This window comes from Athene cunicularia, assembly GCF_003259725.1.
Source record: "Athene cunicularia isolate RWA chromosome 7 unlocalized genomic scaffold, athCun1 chr7_part1, whole genome shotgun sequence".
NCBI classification, from domain to species: Eukaryota; Metazoa; Chordata; class Aves; order Strigiformes; family Strigidae; genus Athene; species Athene cunicularia.
In genome coordinates this window covers 3024625-3041391 of record NW_020799107.1, presented here as the reverse complement: position 1 = coordinate 3041391, position 16767 = coordinate 3024625, and the positions used below count along the sequence as shown (strand labels likewise).

Sequence of the window (16767 nt, the reverse complement as noted above, 5' to 3'; positions counted from 1 at the left end):
GATTGCTTATCACCTCCTTAGGGGTAATCTGCATAAGGAGCCACAACTAGATGGCTTTTCACCCTCCCCCACCTTCCCAAAGAAAGGGAGAAATCTAAAGTATGTTGTGCAAGGAACTAAATGGATTCTCATCACAGCGTGCAAGTAGTTCCACTTGATGCTAAATAAGTCCCAGTCCCCTGGGCACCTCCTGGCACTATCAGTGTCGTTCACTCTCGCAGACCTTGGTGACACTGAGGACCTGAAGCCTTCCCTCTGAAACGTCAAGGGGGTACTAGTGCTCAATCTGAGAGGGCCCATCCTGAAAAAAAAAACCAAAAACTTAAGCTTATGTTTAGGCCACTGATTTTTTTATTTTTTCAGATATCTTTTTTTTTTGGCATTCTTTAAAAGCAGCAGATATAACTGGAAAAAATATTTTTTGTTTCAGATGTGATGCTGGCTATACTGGACAACACTGTGAAAAAAAGGACTACAGCGTTTTATATGTGGTTCCAGGTCCAGTACGATTTCAATATGTCTTAATAGCAGCTGTGATTGGAACCATCCAGATTGCTATCATCTGTGTTGTAGTCCTCTGTATTACAAGGTCAGTATCTCTGGTAGTTTGCAATAGAAAAAGAAAACACTTTTGCTTTTCCTACTTGGTCCGCTGATTATACAGATTTCTGCAGTGACACTACTGATAACAAATGCTGTTTAGTTCACCAACAAACAGAAGATATTGTCTGGTCCAGCCAGCCAGTGCTGCTTCATTATTATGAATTTTTACTTCCATCTTAATCATACTTAGGTAGCAACGGTGCCTACAGCAAATGAAGTTTCCTGGTTTGTATTCAGATGCTTGGACAAATATTGTTCATATAAATAAGGGGAATATAAATACAGCAGCTGGATCAACACTTAATAAAACTAATCATATCTCCATCTGGTTTCCTCAAGGGCCCATTCCCTTAGTCCTAATCAGGCAGAGCATACAAACTTTTAAGCCTGTTTGCAATCCTGTTGATTAAATGATTTCATTAGGCTTGTATACATGTTCAAAGGTACTGTACATGTTTAAGGTCTTCACTAGATGGTGGCACACCAAGCTATATATGAGTTATTTATTCTTTTCTTAATGAAGAGGAAAGGGTTGTTTGAATGGAAATGACACCCCCCATGGTAGTTAGGAACAAGAGCTTGTTCTTGTTGGTGGAAGAATGCACTGAGAAGTGGACAAATGGCAACACATCAGCACCCCTCCACGTGGCTCCGGGTGGAGGAGCTGGGCTCTGCCTCTGTGTGTGGCACTGTCCCCATGGCCATGGTTCACCTGGCCATGTCCTTCTGTGCCCAGCCCACCTCCCTTCATTTAGTGAAGTTAAACTGCACGAGGATTTTCACAGGTTGAGTTCTGGCCAGCATATAGCTCTAACAAATGCACTTTCCAGTCCCTTCAGAAAAGGAAAAAGCAACCCCAAATCCACGTCTCCATATTTGCTGCTGTGTTCGGTACAAGTTCTGCAACTGCTTTCTGTAGAAATCTCCATTCCTGTGTGTACAATCCAAGAAACTGTTATTTTCAGGTTAAGTTTGAAAGGCCCAAGGAGGTCTAATGTTCGGTGGGACCTGCCCTCTGTGCAGTAAAGCCAAAATCACTTTCCCCTCTCTGCCCTCTGGTCCGCAGCAGTTCTTGTTTTCGCAGGTCTGAATGCTTTGTGGCACACACTGCAGCTGGGGATGCGGCTAATAACACCTCAGAAATGTAGGCTGTTTAGGGATTAAATGTGGTCTTTCACAGTGAAAGCAAGGCAAATAACTTTGGGAAGTTTAGAGATAGTGTGTCAGACTCCTATTTTCACTTATAAGCAATGTTATGCTATTTTAGGCCAGGCCAAGCCTTGCCTTTTTTTTTTTTTTTTTTTTTTTTTTTTTTTTTTTTTTTTTTAATTAGGTTTATTGCTATAGCTACATGGTGGTGTTTATGTGTTAACATTTGATTTTTGTATCTAATGTAAGTGACTGAAATAAACAATCCAGATCTGATAGTCCCAGTGGGGGAACTGACATTTGGATTTGGCTCCAAATCTGTGGTTTTGATGCTTGTTAGACTCTAACACCTCACTCAGAAAGCACAAAGCACAGGGTGGGGAGGAGGGGGGCTGCAGGGTAGAGCTAAGTTTGCTATCTCCAAACTAATCCTCAACCTCACACTGAAGTGCTCCTTGGAGGGACTCACTGCCATCGCTGCACTGGGTTTAGCTGATGGAGGGATCTGCAGAGGGGCATTATAATGCCACTTAGGTATCAGTTTAATTTATTTGCAGTCTCCCTGGAAGGCATCTTGTGCCTCCAAACCTGTATAGCCCAGCGCTGCCATGCCTGGGTTCCCCTTCATATCGTACCACCCCTGCCGAGCCTGTGTGTGGGAGACAAAACCAGCAAGGACTGGAGCAAAGAGGAGTATTTTACAGTGAGTTACAGTGAGTCTGAGCACGGAAATATCCCTGTGTTCTAGCGGGCCAGCATCATGCCTGCTTGCTGCCTCTGCTGTGCATTCTAACCTGCACCGTCACACTTCTTATCTGCAAATTTGATGATGGGAGAATTGGGGGTGAGGTCTGAGGAGCAGGGAGCAGCTGTAGAGCCCCCCTCTCCCTCTCCCTCTGCCTTGCCCCGGCCCACAGTTCCAGGCAGCAGATGGTCCCTACAGGGCCGGCAGCCCAGCGCTGGGGGGCTGCCCTACACCCTTGTTGTCTGCCCCGCTGCCTGTGAAAGCACCGCACTCCCACTCCCATCAATCAGCACAGACCAGGTGCCTGGAAATATCTCTTGCCAATCACCTTTTATTACCTTTAAAAAGCCAAGAAACCCAGAACAAGACAAAAACTGAGACCGTGTGAACATCATGCAATGGATTCACTTTAAAGCAGGCTAGGGTGGGGAGGAGACCAAAAGCCATGTTAGAGTAGAAGTATCGCTTCACCCACGTCTGAAGGCCAGATCGGGTGGACTGTCACCAGTGGGGTTGGTGGTGACTGTTGTGAGTGATCAGACTGATGCTGAAGCAGGAAATGGAAACACACTCATGAGCCATTGTCCCACGTAACCCCGGAGCTGATTCTGACCCAAATGCCATTTCTTACATGGTGATGACAGTGAGAAATACTCCTAACTCTTGTCATGGGTGCTTTCTGCCTAGGCAAAGTCTCTGGAAAGGAGCAGCACAATGAATACTGTTTTTTTAGTTCAGTGATGTTATTTAGTGTGACTAGTACTCCGATAGTCAATTAGTGGAGTGGATGTTATCTAGCAGGAGTGAAGTTACTGCACTCTGCCCTTCAGTCTCACTCTGTCGTCTTCAAAATTCATAGCACAAACTAGAGTAATACTATCTTCTCAAAAGAATGTGTTTTTTGGAGTGTTTCAGCTACCATGGAAATAACTTTGCATCTTGTCCATCATGTGGATGTGACAAAACATATGCCCTTATTCTCCTGAGGTATAGCCAACATTTGAGTTCATTACATTTAATGGAGTAGGGTCACCCATAAAGTTATTCGTAAGGTGTTTTCTGAGTGGTTTTCACCTTCTCTTTGAAAAAATAAATTATATCAGCATGTTCACGAGGTACAAATGGTGCTGGCATTTCATCTGTTACTATGTTATTAACTTTTTTAACCTAATAATTTTCAATCAACAGTAAGAAGCAATTTTCACTCACTCCAGTGACCAGAGTTAGAGATTCTGCCAAGTGTTCTTGTAGCGTTCACCTTGACAGACCCCTAATTCCCTCCCAAATCGAAACATTACCCCTGACACTCTCGTTGCGGATACCAAGAATTTCCATTTCCCCTTCGGTTAGGATTTAATTTATAAGGCAAAGACTTCCTAAGCTATGGGAGAGTAAAGATAGATGGTATGGGAGAAGAAGGCTGATGAAATGTAGTTGACTCCGGATCTGAAATATTTTATCCCTCCTCAATGTAGGTTAAATTATTCTTCACCTTTCCCACATCCATAATTGTCGCTGATCTTGGACCAACTCAAAACCCTACTACTGAGTTCAGTAGACTCAAAATTGCCACTAGAACTGGAAAAAGAAGAAAAAAGAAGAGATTTGTTAGTGTCCATATACAATATCCCAAGACTATACACAGCTATGAGATACAGCAAATTTAAGAAAGGCAATTTTTTTCTCATCACTGAGTATTTATTATATATAACAAATACATGAAAAAGAAAAAACTATATTGTGTGATATAAATAGTTTATTTACATTACAGAAAAACATCAAGACAATGTATACTATTTCAAATATATCCATACATAATCAAATATAGCTGTAGTACATGTTCTCATTGGTGTAGATTACCACAAATGCAAGGCAACATGTGTAGATCTTGTCTTAATCTTTTGTCTATAATACTGTATTTTGTAGTCCAAGCTCTCTGCAGTTAGTTTTGCCATTGTGGAAACATGCGCTCTTTAAATTAACCTTGTCGATGCTCTTGTTGTGTTGTCTGAACTGTAGTGCCCTGTGTTTTGCTTCTGTCTGTGGATTCTGTTACTCCTGGGACATTTCCTGGAAAAGAGAATTGTGAGAATACACAGCTCATAACAACGTGCCTGCTCAAGAGGTGGCAAGGGCAGCAGGGGACCCGAGGGTGACAGAGGCATCCTCCAGCCTGCAGTGCACTTCCTCTTCAATGAAATGAAATGGGCTGGCTAATGGCAACAGTACCACAAAAAACCCCCCACATCTCCCACAAAACACACTGTAAACAAAAATATGGTATGGGAAATTTTAAGATTCCTCTCCTTACTGGCGAGCAGTGGTGACTCTGCTGCGTTGCGACAACCCCAGCTGCACCACACTTCTCATCTTTAAATAATGGATTTATTTTCAGCAAGGCACAGGTGGAAGATTTAGGACGGTCTCATGCTCACCTGCTCGGCATACCGGGTCTGTGAAGTATTTACAAAGTTGATGCGGGGGCTGCCTTTCTGAGGAGCTAAGCGTCCGCAATCCCTATTAGTCTCCATGGAAATGGTCCATGCTCAGCTCATTAGTGAGCACCGACTTTACTTACGGGTGCCTGCACCGAACTGTGCTCCTCACGTGGATGCTTAGCTTAGTCTGGAAAGCAATTGCACTGGAAAGACCAAAATCTTAATTTCCTCTGGATGGCTGCAAGAGCAAATCTCTTCTGCCTTGGGACCTCATGGTGCTCCTCAGCAAGGGTACGTTTCAACCTTTTACCTGCAGCAGCATCAGCTATGGGGATGTTACAAAGCCTTTCCCCCTAATGGAAAGATAATGTGTTTCTGGTTTCCTCCCACAGAAAGGCACCCTTCGACAGAAAGCATGGAAGCTTAGTCCCAGGTGCAGGCCACAGAAAATTCTAAGCAGCTGAAAGCCAAGGGGGCTACAGGAGAAACTGCTGAGCAAGCAGAACCATAGCAAGGTGACCAACACCCACTGAAAATGCTTGCACTTTTTTGCACTTGTGGTTATCAGCAAGAAAACAGTATGCTATGGAAATACAACCAGCAATAAATAGTCCTTTACTCAGGGTGATCTAGTTAACGTTTTGCACAGGAGGAAGAACAAGCTATTCCTAATTCGGCCATGCATTTTGTTCTCTTTCTTCAGCTGTAGCTCAGTACAAGTTTTTAGCCTGGGTGAGCCTCATTCTGCCCTCTGTGTGGGCAGGTACACAAGACAGATTGGAACACCTTCTTGGAGTGGCATGACAGAAAGCCCCATGATACTTCAGACTATACTGACATGGGAAAAAATTCCCTTTGTATTGGGCTAACTTATTTTTCTGTTACAGGAAGGCTTTCATTGGCACCTTGTGAAACTCTAGGGGTTATGTACTGCGGAGAGCCCACCCTCTCAGTGGACTGGGAGCTCAAAGCACTTGCCTTCAGCTTTGTGTCAAATAACTAACAGCAAAATAAAGTGAAATAAATTTTTACAGCCCCCTTAAAATCGGCCATTTTTTTTTCCCCTGTTGAATGAGAGTGATGCTATGAGATGGTGACTCCAACTGAAAGGCTAAACAAGGAGCATAAGGACTTACGAAGCATTTCAAAATGCTGAAATACAATTATACAACTGTCTAACAAAATATGGGTCAGATTGTCCTGACTCGCCTCACTTTTAAGCCAAAAGGACCACCCCCTCATGAGAAACTGTATGGCTGTGCACTATATTTTGCCTCGTTCCTTTCTTGGAAGCAGTAAAGTAGGCTGCTATCATTACTCCAAGAAAAATAAGCCTGCATCTCCAGCGCTCTCGGAGGTCATGGCAGAGCTTTCATTATGAAACTAATGCAGACTTTAGCTGTTTTGCGATTTCATGACAAACTCATTATTCACTGTGTGCTCCTAAAAAGGCGATCAAAGTTTCTGAGTGAGTCAGGGAGCCGTTGTTAGCAAACACAGGGCTGATTCACTGAGCCGCATGTCATGTGCGCGCTGACAGCCTCCCAGCCCCGACTGTCCCCGAGCGGCCTCTCCTGCCCATTCAGCCGGAGCCTGCACAGCAGGACCTTGCAGCGCTCCGTGGGAGACAGCACTGACACCTCCACACGCTGCTAAATCCTGCTGCAGCGGCCGGCAGCCACACAGTGTGACTGAGCTCCCAGGGGTTCCTCGAGGATGAGGATGTACACCAGAAGGCGCAGCCCTGCTTTGCCCCAGCGCTCAGCCATGAGAAGCAGGGTTGGGGAACCACGCATGGGAAGCTACAGGGGGCACAACCAGACCTGTTTTGTAAAAGACATGGAGGTACCAGTGGCTGGGGGATGCCCAGGATGGTCAGCAATCCCAGGGGACGCAGCCGTGCTTTCCCAGAGAACGGCTGGATACCGACTGCTCCAGCTGGAAGCAAGGAGATGAGCATCTCATAGGTGCTGTCCCAAAACTGACATTGACAGTATCTACACAGTCACTTAGTCCAAGGTAGGGAGAAATCGATTAAATGTAGAGGTTACTCCAATTAAGATGATGAAAAAGCATCTTTTAACCAGAAATGCCCATGTTTTAATTGTATAATACACTATGCTACCGATTGTTGGAAGACTGGGAAGGCTCCAGGGCCAGACACTGACACCATAACCACTTCAATGCAATGCTACTGCATTTACAGGTAGGCTGTACCTGAAGTACATCTGGGTTTCCTAAGAGGAGCGTTGGCATTTAACCAGATTTTTAGACTTAATCATCTGCTAAAACTGAGTGACAGCTCTTCCTTGGTCCTTAACTCTTTAATCAAAAGTTCTTTGTAGTGCTCCATGTGTGGGATGCATTCATTTATGAACACAGCAGTTATATCAACATAAACTAGGTACTGGAGCACAGGCTGCCTGCCTTCCCTCCATTGAAGCTTGCTCACAAGCTTGAGTTACTCACAATGTGATTTGTAGCAGGTAAAACACATTATGCATTCATTTTTAATCAAGTTATTTCTTCACATAAATAAGCTGCTGTGACTAAACATTAGGGAAGCACTAAAAATGCAAAGCTGTAAAGAAACTGCTGAGAATCATTATGACACTAGGCCATACCTATATTATTTACCATCCTCCTTCAGTTTTATCATTGCTTCTCTTTTGCCTTATATCTAAACTACAAGTCCTTGGGCATGGGGACCGTGCCTCACTGCTCCACCTCCTCCCGTCCATACCTCTTGGCCTCCGGTCCCCTACTCCTCCACCCCAGCTACTTATTCCCATTGCTGGCACTAGTGATGAGTAGCCAGGCGGCCAACCTCATCAAGGAATCGAGCTGCTTAAAAACAAATGATCAGTTTTGTTGGTTGGATTTTCAGCTGAATCTGTCCCCTGACTGTGTTCATTGTGTGGCTACAGAAACGCTAATGGTGGCACAGAGCATTGGCAGGATCAAGTGCCAGGGGAAGGGGCAGGGGCAGACTGCCCCTGTTAGCAGCACAGCTCATTTATTCAGATTAAAGTGTCCATGCAACAGTATCCCTAAAAGTTCTTGGGAATTGCTCAGAGCCTTCCATCAACGGAGGACACCCCATAGATTTGCAAGACTGTGAGGTATGATTTTAAGAGCAACAACAGTAGCGACAGCTGAAAGATTTACAATTGGTAGTCTTATGCAGGTCAAATACAAGGTTTGGACAGAGTGCACCAAACTCATTTGATAAATTAATCAGGTGAAGCTGCACTGAAAAGAGAGGCAAACAAATTGGCTGCAGTGGCCTCTGAGTGAGCAAAGTTTCTCTTCTTTCTCCCAGGAATCTGGTAGTTTTAGTACTTTCAAGAGTTCAGGGTGAGGAGTTCAAACCAGTACAGTCAGGTTCTCCATGGCAGATGACTTAAAAAACTCAATTACTTATGCGTGTGCTGCCACAACGCTCTCTTGCCATGTGTATTTCTCTTAGGCTGCTTAAGGGTACACTTTTGCAAATGTATCTCAAATCATTATGCTGGGATGGAGGACGCTCAGCAGTAATTACATGCATTATAGAAAAAAGTCAAAAGATCATAAATTAACTTGGTTACAAAGTGTGCAGGAAAAGGTACCATCTCTGTATGAAAACAGTGTGATGGGTAAATTGCATTACAGTACCAGATCACTCAGAGTACACTGTCTTCATTCTTCAATACAAAGTACTCTGCATTACTGCATCCAGGTGACAAAACTACAGTCACTTGACAAAATGATACAGATCATTTGTTCCATTATCAGTTACTACACCACCTTCTTTTTCTTACTACACACTGCATTTTTGGTTGTTTGAATTACTTCTGTGAATACCATCATAATATACAGACTCATTTGGCATTTACTATTGAGTTGATGGACTCAGCTTGGCCAAAAAAGCAGCTACCTTTCATCAGATGGTTTTGTTTTATGCCTTTAGGCCAGAGAAGGATTTATGATGTTTTTTTTGGTGTGTGTCTTTTCCAGGAACAAATACTACACTTGTCTTCCAGTCAGGTACTGCAACATAGGGACTGAAATATCTTGAGATTTTATTTTCTACAGAGGTATGATACCTGGCTTTTATTTATTTTTTTCGAATTTATTTTTGAGAGTGATTTATCAGTGTTCTAGCTGAATTAATTTAACCTCATGATTTCTGAGAGAATCCTGAAGACGTCTGTAGTTCAGGACTTACCCCAAGCCCTCCCCAAGACAGTAACACAGTTCAGTGGGGAAGCAGAGGAGCAGATGTAGGAGGGGAAGAATTGCATTTACTTCTCTTGTTCCTAACTACCATGGGGGGTGTCATTTCCATTCAAACAACCCTTTCCTCTTCATTAAGAAAAGAATAAATAACTCATATATAGCTTGGTGTGCCACCATCTAGTGAAGACCTTAAACATGTACAGTACCTTTGAACATGTATACAAGCCTAATGAAATCATTTAATCAACAGGATTGCAAACAGGCTTAAAAGTTTGTATGCTCTGCCTGATTAGGACTAAGGGAATGGGCCCTTGAGGAAACCAGATGGAGATATGATTAGTTTTATTAAGTGTTGATCCAGCTGCTGTATTTATATTCCCCTTATTTATATGAACAATATTTGTCCAAGCATCTGAATACAAACCAGGAAACTTCATTTGCTGTAGGCACCGTTGCTACCTAAGTATGATTAAGATGGAAGTAAAAATTCATAATAATGAAGCAGCACTGGCTGGCTGGACCAGACAATATCTTCTGTTTGTTGGTGAACTAAACAGCATTTGTTATCAGTAGTGTCACTGCAGAAATCTGTATAATCAGCGGACCAAGTAGGAAAAGCAAAAGTGTTTTCTTTTTCTATTGCAAACTACCAGAGATACTGACCTTGTAATACAGAGGACTACAACACAGATGATAGCAATCTGGATGGTTCCAATCACAGCTGCTATTAAGACATATTGAAATCGTACTGGACCTGGAACCACATATAAAACGCTGTAGTCCTTTTTTTCACAGTGTTGTCCAGTATAGCCAGCATCACATCTGAAACAAAAAATATTTTTTCCAGTTATATCTGCTGCTTTTAAAGAATGCCAAAAAAAAAAGATATCTGAAAAAATAAAAAAATCAGTGGCCTAAACATAAGCTTAAGTTTTTGGTTTTTTTTTTCAGGATGGGCCCTCTCAGATTGAGCACTAGTACCCCCTTGACGTTTCAGAGGGAAGGCTTCAGGTCCTCAGTGTCACCAAGGTCTGCGAGAGTGAACGACACTGATAGTGCCAGGAGGTGCCCAGGGGACTGGGACTTATTTAGCATCAAGTGGAACTACTTGCACGCTGTGATGAGAATCCATTTAGTTCCTTGCACAACATACTTTAGATTTCTCCCTTTCTTTGGGAAGGTGGGGGAGGGTGAAAAGCCATCTAGTTGTGGCTCCTTATGCAGATTACCCCTAAGGAGGTGATAAGCAATCATCCAAGCTCCATATGAAATGTGATTAGATGTTCCTGCAAGTGGATACATCATTTACATTTTGTCTGGTTGCTATAAAAAACCCTCTGTTGATGCTGCAACCAATGCTGCCTGCTGCGCTGCTCACCAGTTCCCATCCTGCAGCCTGACATCTCCCCTCTGTGATGTTGGGGAGATGTTCCCATTTTAGCTCTTGTCCTGCTTCCCCTAAAAAGCCCAAGCAAGAAGATGCAAAAATCCAGGTCAATGGCAGTAGCAACCGTAAGAGACTGAGACAGATTGCTTGGCTCCTCTCAGAAGTGTTAGTAGTGCACTAATCCTGGTGGGTTAAGCCTTGAGCTTCCACCATTTTCCTCTCCTGCATGCCCACAGCAGCCAGCAGCTTGAGGAAAGGACATTTTCCAGCTGAACGGAGAACCTAAAACGAAACGGTTGCAAAGAGCAGAACGTGCCCTGGCTATTTGCAGGATCTGAGAGAAGCTGGCTTGAAGATCTGCCCTGGGGGCTAAGTCTGGTCTGTACCTTCATGCTCTCAGTGCAATGTCCCAAAAAAATAGTGCTTCATGTGTAATAGTCCTTTGCCACCAGGCTGCTGGTTGGACTTCAGAAGTAATATTCCCACCTCTGCAGGGAGGCATTTGCTGCAGAAACTCCTGCTTCCACTGTTACTCCTCCTCCCTGCCCTAACCTCCTCCAAAGCCACCTCCATGTAGCCAGGGAGGGGCCACCTTGGCCCCAGCTCGCTGCCCCACGAGCACCACTCCTGCCACAGCATGGACATACCCCTGGTGGCACTCCTCTCCTTCAGACTGAGGAGGCTACCTAGCAGCTGTCTGAGCACTGTGTGAAGTGCTTTTAAAAACATATCTAAATATAACTGAAGGTTACTGAATGTTTTTACAATCAATTAACATTGTGCATAACTCAATACACTTTTGCCACATAAAATGGGGACATTGTTGAATAATTTAAGTCTAATGGATTTTGTAGCACAAAGGGCCATGGTTACCATCATTTTCCATAGTTTATCTAGATTAAGGATTTCTGTAAGTCAGTATTTTCATGAATATAGCCTTTCCTCCTTGGCAGGAGAAGGGTTACCTGCAAGACGGTTCCAGCATGTTAGTGGAGTGCTCACACTTGCCATGCATGCAGAAGCCGTTGTAATGCTCTGGACAAGGGATGTAGATCCCTCTTGCACTTTCTTCCAGTTTATTTGCATTCTCTGTGAACACAGGTGAAGGGAATGTTAAGCTGATAATGCAGGATAGGGTGAAGTGATGGAAAGAACTCAACATATAAAAGAACGGAAAATCAGAAGAACAAAATGTGAAAGATGATGTTTATGGGACGCGAGAGCAAGGGTTTCACCCTGAAAAAGGTAGGCTGATACAGATGCAAAGCACTGCAAGGTTTTCTGTCATTCTTTTGCATATCTAATTCTTGTCAAGCTACAGAAAATGAGACACCAGAAAAAAATAATCTGACTACTCAAAAACTGATTACAAAATAGCACATGAAAAACACCTGATAGTTTCTGCTATCCTCTACGAACTGTCTCCTCATATCCAGGCAAGGCTAGCAGGAAGCCTCCGGACATTTGCATGTAATATACCATAACAATATATTTGGTCATTCAATACAACATATTCAGAAAGATAATTTATGGCTGAAGTAGAGGAGCAGGACTCCACAGCTGAAGTTTATTATCAGTGGCGCACGCCCATGCCCCAGCACCTGCTGGCCTCCTCCCTGTCCAACAGCACAGGTACTTTCAAACTAGTTTGACTTTCTGTGCTTACTGCTGCAGCTGTTAGTCACTGAGACTCCAAATCCTGGAAAATCCTTCCCTCCACGTAGCCAGGAAAAGGGAGGTTTCATTTAGTTTTGAAACAGGTATGTGCTCAACATTTACATCACGGGCTGAAATGCAGAGTGTTACTTGCAATGAATTCATACCAATTTTTTAGGCCACTGAGGTGCTAATTAATCTGGGTAATTTTGGCAAATTCTTCCATTTAACCAATAGTCGTGATATCTCAAATGGTACAAATCCTTTTTCTGTGATAGGTATCATCTTGCCACAATTAATTAAAAACAGAAGAAAAAATCTCATGATAGATATCTGAGGAAATGTAGTTTGCACACACACAAGTAAGTCAAAGCATTTGTATCTTCCAAAGGGAGTCCCCAAGTGTTATAAAGCAATTGCAATTTGTGTTCTGCCTCCAAGCCAGTTGTGCCGGCAGTAGGTATGCTTAGGTATTATCCCACCTTTGGGAAAAGTGTGTGCAGCACATCCAAGATTCAGATTTTCATAATGAATTACTTTCCTGTCGCTGCTGTCCAAGGAGAGTTTTAAGAGTCTCTAACAACTTGCACTAATGAAGTTGGTTATATTGTCCTTATGTTAAAACAGGCAAGGACAAGTTCCCAGCAAATGAGAATGACATGGCAACCTCTACATCCCTGTAGACAACATTAACTTCTCTCTCATTGTTAGGACTTTGAGGATGTCTGCACTATGGACCATTATCACATCTTTTTAAATGCACATGTTGAACACGGACCTGTTTGCCTCTCCTGGATCCCTGCTTACACTGGGATCTGTGTGGGGCTGCCATCAAGGCTGTTAATGACAATGCAGCACAGAAGCAGGCATCACACCGAGGTGATGGTTTGGGGCTGACAGCGGTCTCTGGGACGGCACAGACAGGATGGGCTGACAGGAGGCATGTTACAGGCATGGTATAACCTCCTTTGAGAACTTGCGCAGGAATTTCTGGTACTAGAAAGAGGTGGGAGCAGAAGCTCCATCTGGTCTGGTGCCAAACATTTTTGGCTACCTATGACACTCTGAGTGAGACACTGGCTACCAGCATATGAAATATATACATAGAGAGTTATCATCCCACCAGGACTTCATGTACGTTCATTTTTCCAACTGAAAATCTTTCCAGAACAGAAAAAATGTATGTGATGTGTGTCAGCTATCAAGGGACTTGCCCAGTACACACACATAGATCTATCTCAATGTGCTGGGGACCTGCTGAACTCCATACCCATGTAGTGATCATATGTACTATGTCCAATGGTTTCTGGGTGCTCTGGACCTCTGCTGTGGTCCACATTCAAATATATTTCTATCCAGAAAACTGCATCAAGAAAGATGGGATCCTTATTAATATGCATTTTTTCTATTGTGGAAAAGATGCCATTTCCTTCAAATCTTCCATTATCAAGAAGAATATTGTTTCCTTTCTGAAGAACCTGTGCGTGTGTGTGTTTCTGTGTGTTTCTCTGATTCTTCCTTCTCAGGTACCAAGATATCTCCACGATGTCCGTGCACCACCACAAAACAGTGTGAGAATCCTTCCTCTCTCGGATGAGCCAGCAGTGTTGCTAAAACGGTAGAATACCATTTGGTTTCTTTTTTTCAAAGGCACGCTTCAAGATGGTGAAGGAAATTGTTACTTTCAGGACAGACTAATCTGCTGGGACTTGAAAGGGGGACCAGGACCTCTCCCAGACTTGCAGATGCTCTCGCTGTGTGTAGGCTGTAGGGCTGTTAAAGAGAGGAATGATTTTTCCTCCTCCTGCAATCATGTGGGTAGAAACCATGTTTTCTTTAAAAAGGTCTCTAACATACTTTAAAGTAAATCTAGGATCCTGCAGAACTTGTAATTACACCTCTAAGTGTAACGTTATGGTGGAAAATGATTTACTGAATGAAAAAGGAGATGGCCCAAGCTTTGCTAGCAGTTCACAGGACAAACACTTCATGCAGGAACACTTGTCATCTGGCTTGGAAGAAAGCAACAAAACTTAGACACAAATTGTCTGTAGCACCTCATTTTGACTGGTGACTCCTCTAAAAGTGTTAGGGATTGAACATGAAAGCAGAGAGAGGAAAAAACCTGTATTTAATGTGATCTGGCGTTTTTGTCATTTGAAAGACAAACCACAATGAAAGCATCATTTACTTCAGAAAAAGAAATTCCCCTCCTCTTCCGGCACATTTTGAATTCACACAGTATAATTACCCTGCCTCAAAACAGGTTATTTTTCTCAATACACAAAACATCTTTTCAGATTCAAAATAGAGATCCAAACACCAAGACATGCTTTAAAAGTTCCTTCATATTAAAACTGTTCTCATTCCTGAAGGATCTAAACACTTTTCAGTAATCCAGTGTCGATGAAATACTAACTACCATGAATGCATCACAGTGTTTACAACACTATGAAACAACTACAACTCATTTCTAAAGAGGCTATGAATAAAAAACATGTTTAAATTATGACTTAAATAAGAACTGTACCAAGTTCAGAAAAGTAAACCTAAATGAAATATGATAATTTTGGATTATTTATAAATTCAATACTGGAGGCAACCCGCACTAATCAGATTATAGTACCACTAAACTAAGGAGCCCCTCTACAACACCAACCTTGTACCTACAGAGCACAAAGCTTAAATAAAAAGTTACCCACTTTTGTTCCAAGCACAGCAGATCGGTATTCATAAAGCAATGACACAGATCAAATTCAAAGTTAGTCAGGTTTCAGTAATGTTAAATTCAGTAGCTCCTCGTCAAACATTAGACTTGCTGTATTGTTATTGGCATCTATGTGTGAAAATTTTATTTGCACTAAAAAGACAGATTTGTGCCTTTTTGTGATGGTTGGAATTTGAGACAGAAGTTGTAAAGCGTAAAGATAAAAACTGGACTGACAGCGTCAGTCTCTTCTATCTCTGGACAAATGTTAATTCCCGCCACATTTCTTAAAATGCTTCTCCTTTTTACTGTAAAAAGAAATACATCCCCACCCTCCAGATCAACTGTATTCAGGAACCGTATTCTTGAAGCATTTTCTGATAGAAGTTTGATGAAGCCAACATCTTTTGCATTTCTGCAACATTTTTTGCATCTTTAGCCTAACATGACATCTCATATTGTTCACATCTTTTGTTAGTGCCAGAATATGACATGATAGCCGATCATATAAGATATAGCAGTCAAAACAGATTATTTTTAAATGCATTGAGGCCAGATGCTACTTTGTGTAGACTGAAACAGCTTATCCTCTTGCCTACTAGAAGCATCTCCCAGCTGAACACTTGGATCTCCAACCTTTCTGCAGATGTCAGGAAGATACCAAGACACTGAACTATTTCGCTGGGGTAAGAAATTGGTCCTGAAAAGCTATCCAGTGTGACTGACCACCCACTTGGTGCTCTTCTTCTGATGGATTATCTTCCAAAATGTTAAATAAATTATTTAGCTATCTTGTCTAAATTCCTTAGTATCTATGGCTGATTCTGTTCTCCATTAAGATGGAGTGGAAGAATTATTTCAAATACATTTTGTGTTATTTTTATTTAATTTCTGTTTTAGCTATATGTCTTTCCTTCGCTTTTTAGAAGCTGAATGTGCACCATTAGGATTCTCAGGTAAATATTTCAGTGAAGGCTGAAATTCAAAAGCTGAAACATTCTGCCTGGTTGCAGGACCCAATGACTGCAAGTGATGAAAACAATGCAGACAGATTCTTCTCTGGGCAGCCCTCACTGGTCCCCAGCTCCCATCTGAGCTAGCGTGGAGCTTCTGTTACACAACTGAACATGTGGAGTAGTGCCGCTGACGAACGAATAAATCCATTAGTGTCCTTGATGAGGATTATATGAAGTACTGCCTGGAGTACTGAGAAAATTCTTCCCAGACATAAGTTCCTGCAATACACTTTGGACAAATTAGATAAAAATCTAGGCAAAAATAGGATTCTTATGTCCAAAAAATGGCTGCCAAGCACTTAACAATCAGGTCTGCAGGGCTGATAATTCTGTCATTCTTTACGTTTGAATCAGTGAGACTTTCTAGGTGATTTCAGGCAAGAAAAGTAGAGGGTTACAACCTGTAAATTCTCATGTTAGTATTTTCAGTGTTGCACATCACACAGTGTTGGAGCTTATGGAAATAACAAGTGATAGGTTATGCCCATATGAGAAAATATTGGCTCATGTACAGTGTTAATAACTAGTGTACAGTCATCACTGGACCAAGGGAGGTCCTGAAAATAAATATATATACATGTATTTCATCAAATAAGGGATGAGATGGTGAATGATGTGCAGCAGAAGCTATTTTGACACCTACCTCATTGGAAATGGTGGTTAAGGAAAATTGGCTTACATAACAATTTAATCTTTTAATACCACTCAGGTTAGTCAAATTTGCATCTGAAAGCTCTCACTGATACTGAGGTAGTGACTCCTTACTCATGACATTATCAGAGGATTTATGAAGGGGGGAAAGGGATTCTTGTGTCAAATGTACGTCCTTAACCCCTTTTGGAATT

At 42.4% G+C, this 16767-nt stretch overlaps 1 protein-coding gene across 1 annotated transcript in view; it reads right to left on the bottom strand.

Annotated features, from left to right (window-relative positions):
- Positions 1-2943: 2943 nt before the first annotated feature.
- TMEFF2 (transmembrane protein with EGF like and two follistatin like domains 2) overlaps positions 2944-16767 on the bottom strand; it is a 132764-nt gene continuing 118940 nt past the window's right edge. The window contains exons 8-11 of the mRNA XM_026852396.1: positions 11509-11632; positions 9820-9978; positions 4481-4567; positions 2944-4075 (exon numbers count right to left, since the gene is read on the bottom strand). Coding sequence (XP_026708197.1) covers positions 3979-4075; positions 4481-4567; positions 9820-9978; positions 11509-11632 — 467 coding nt within the window. The 3' untranslated portion in view covers positions 2944-3978. The remainder of the gene's footprint in view (positions 4076-4480; positions 4568-9819; positions 9979-11508; positions 11633-16767) is intronic.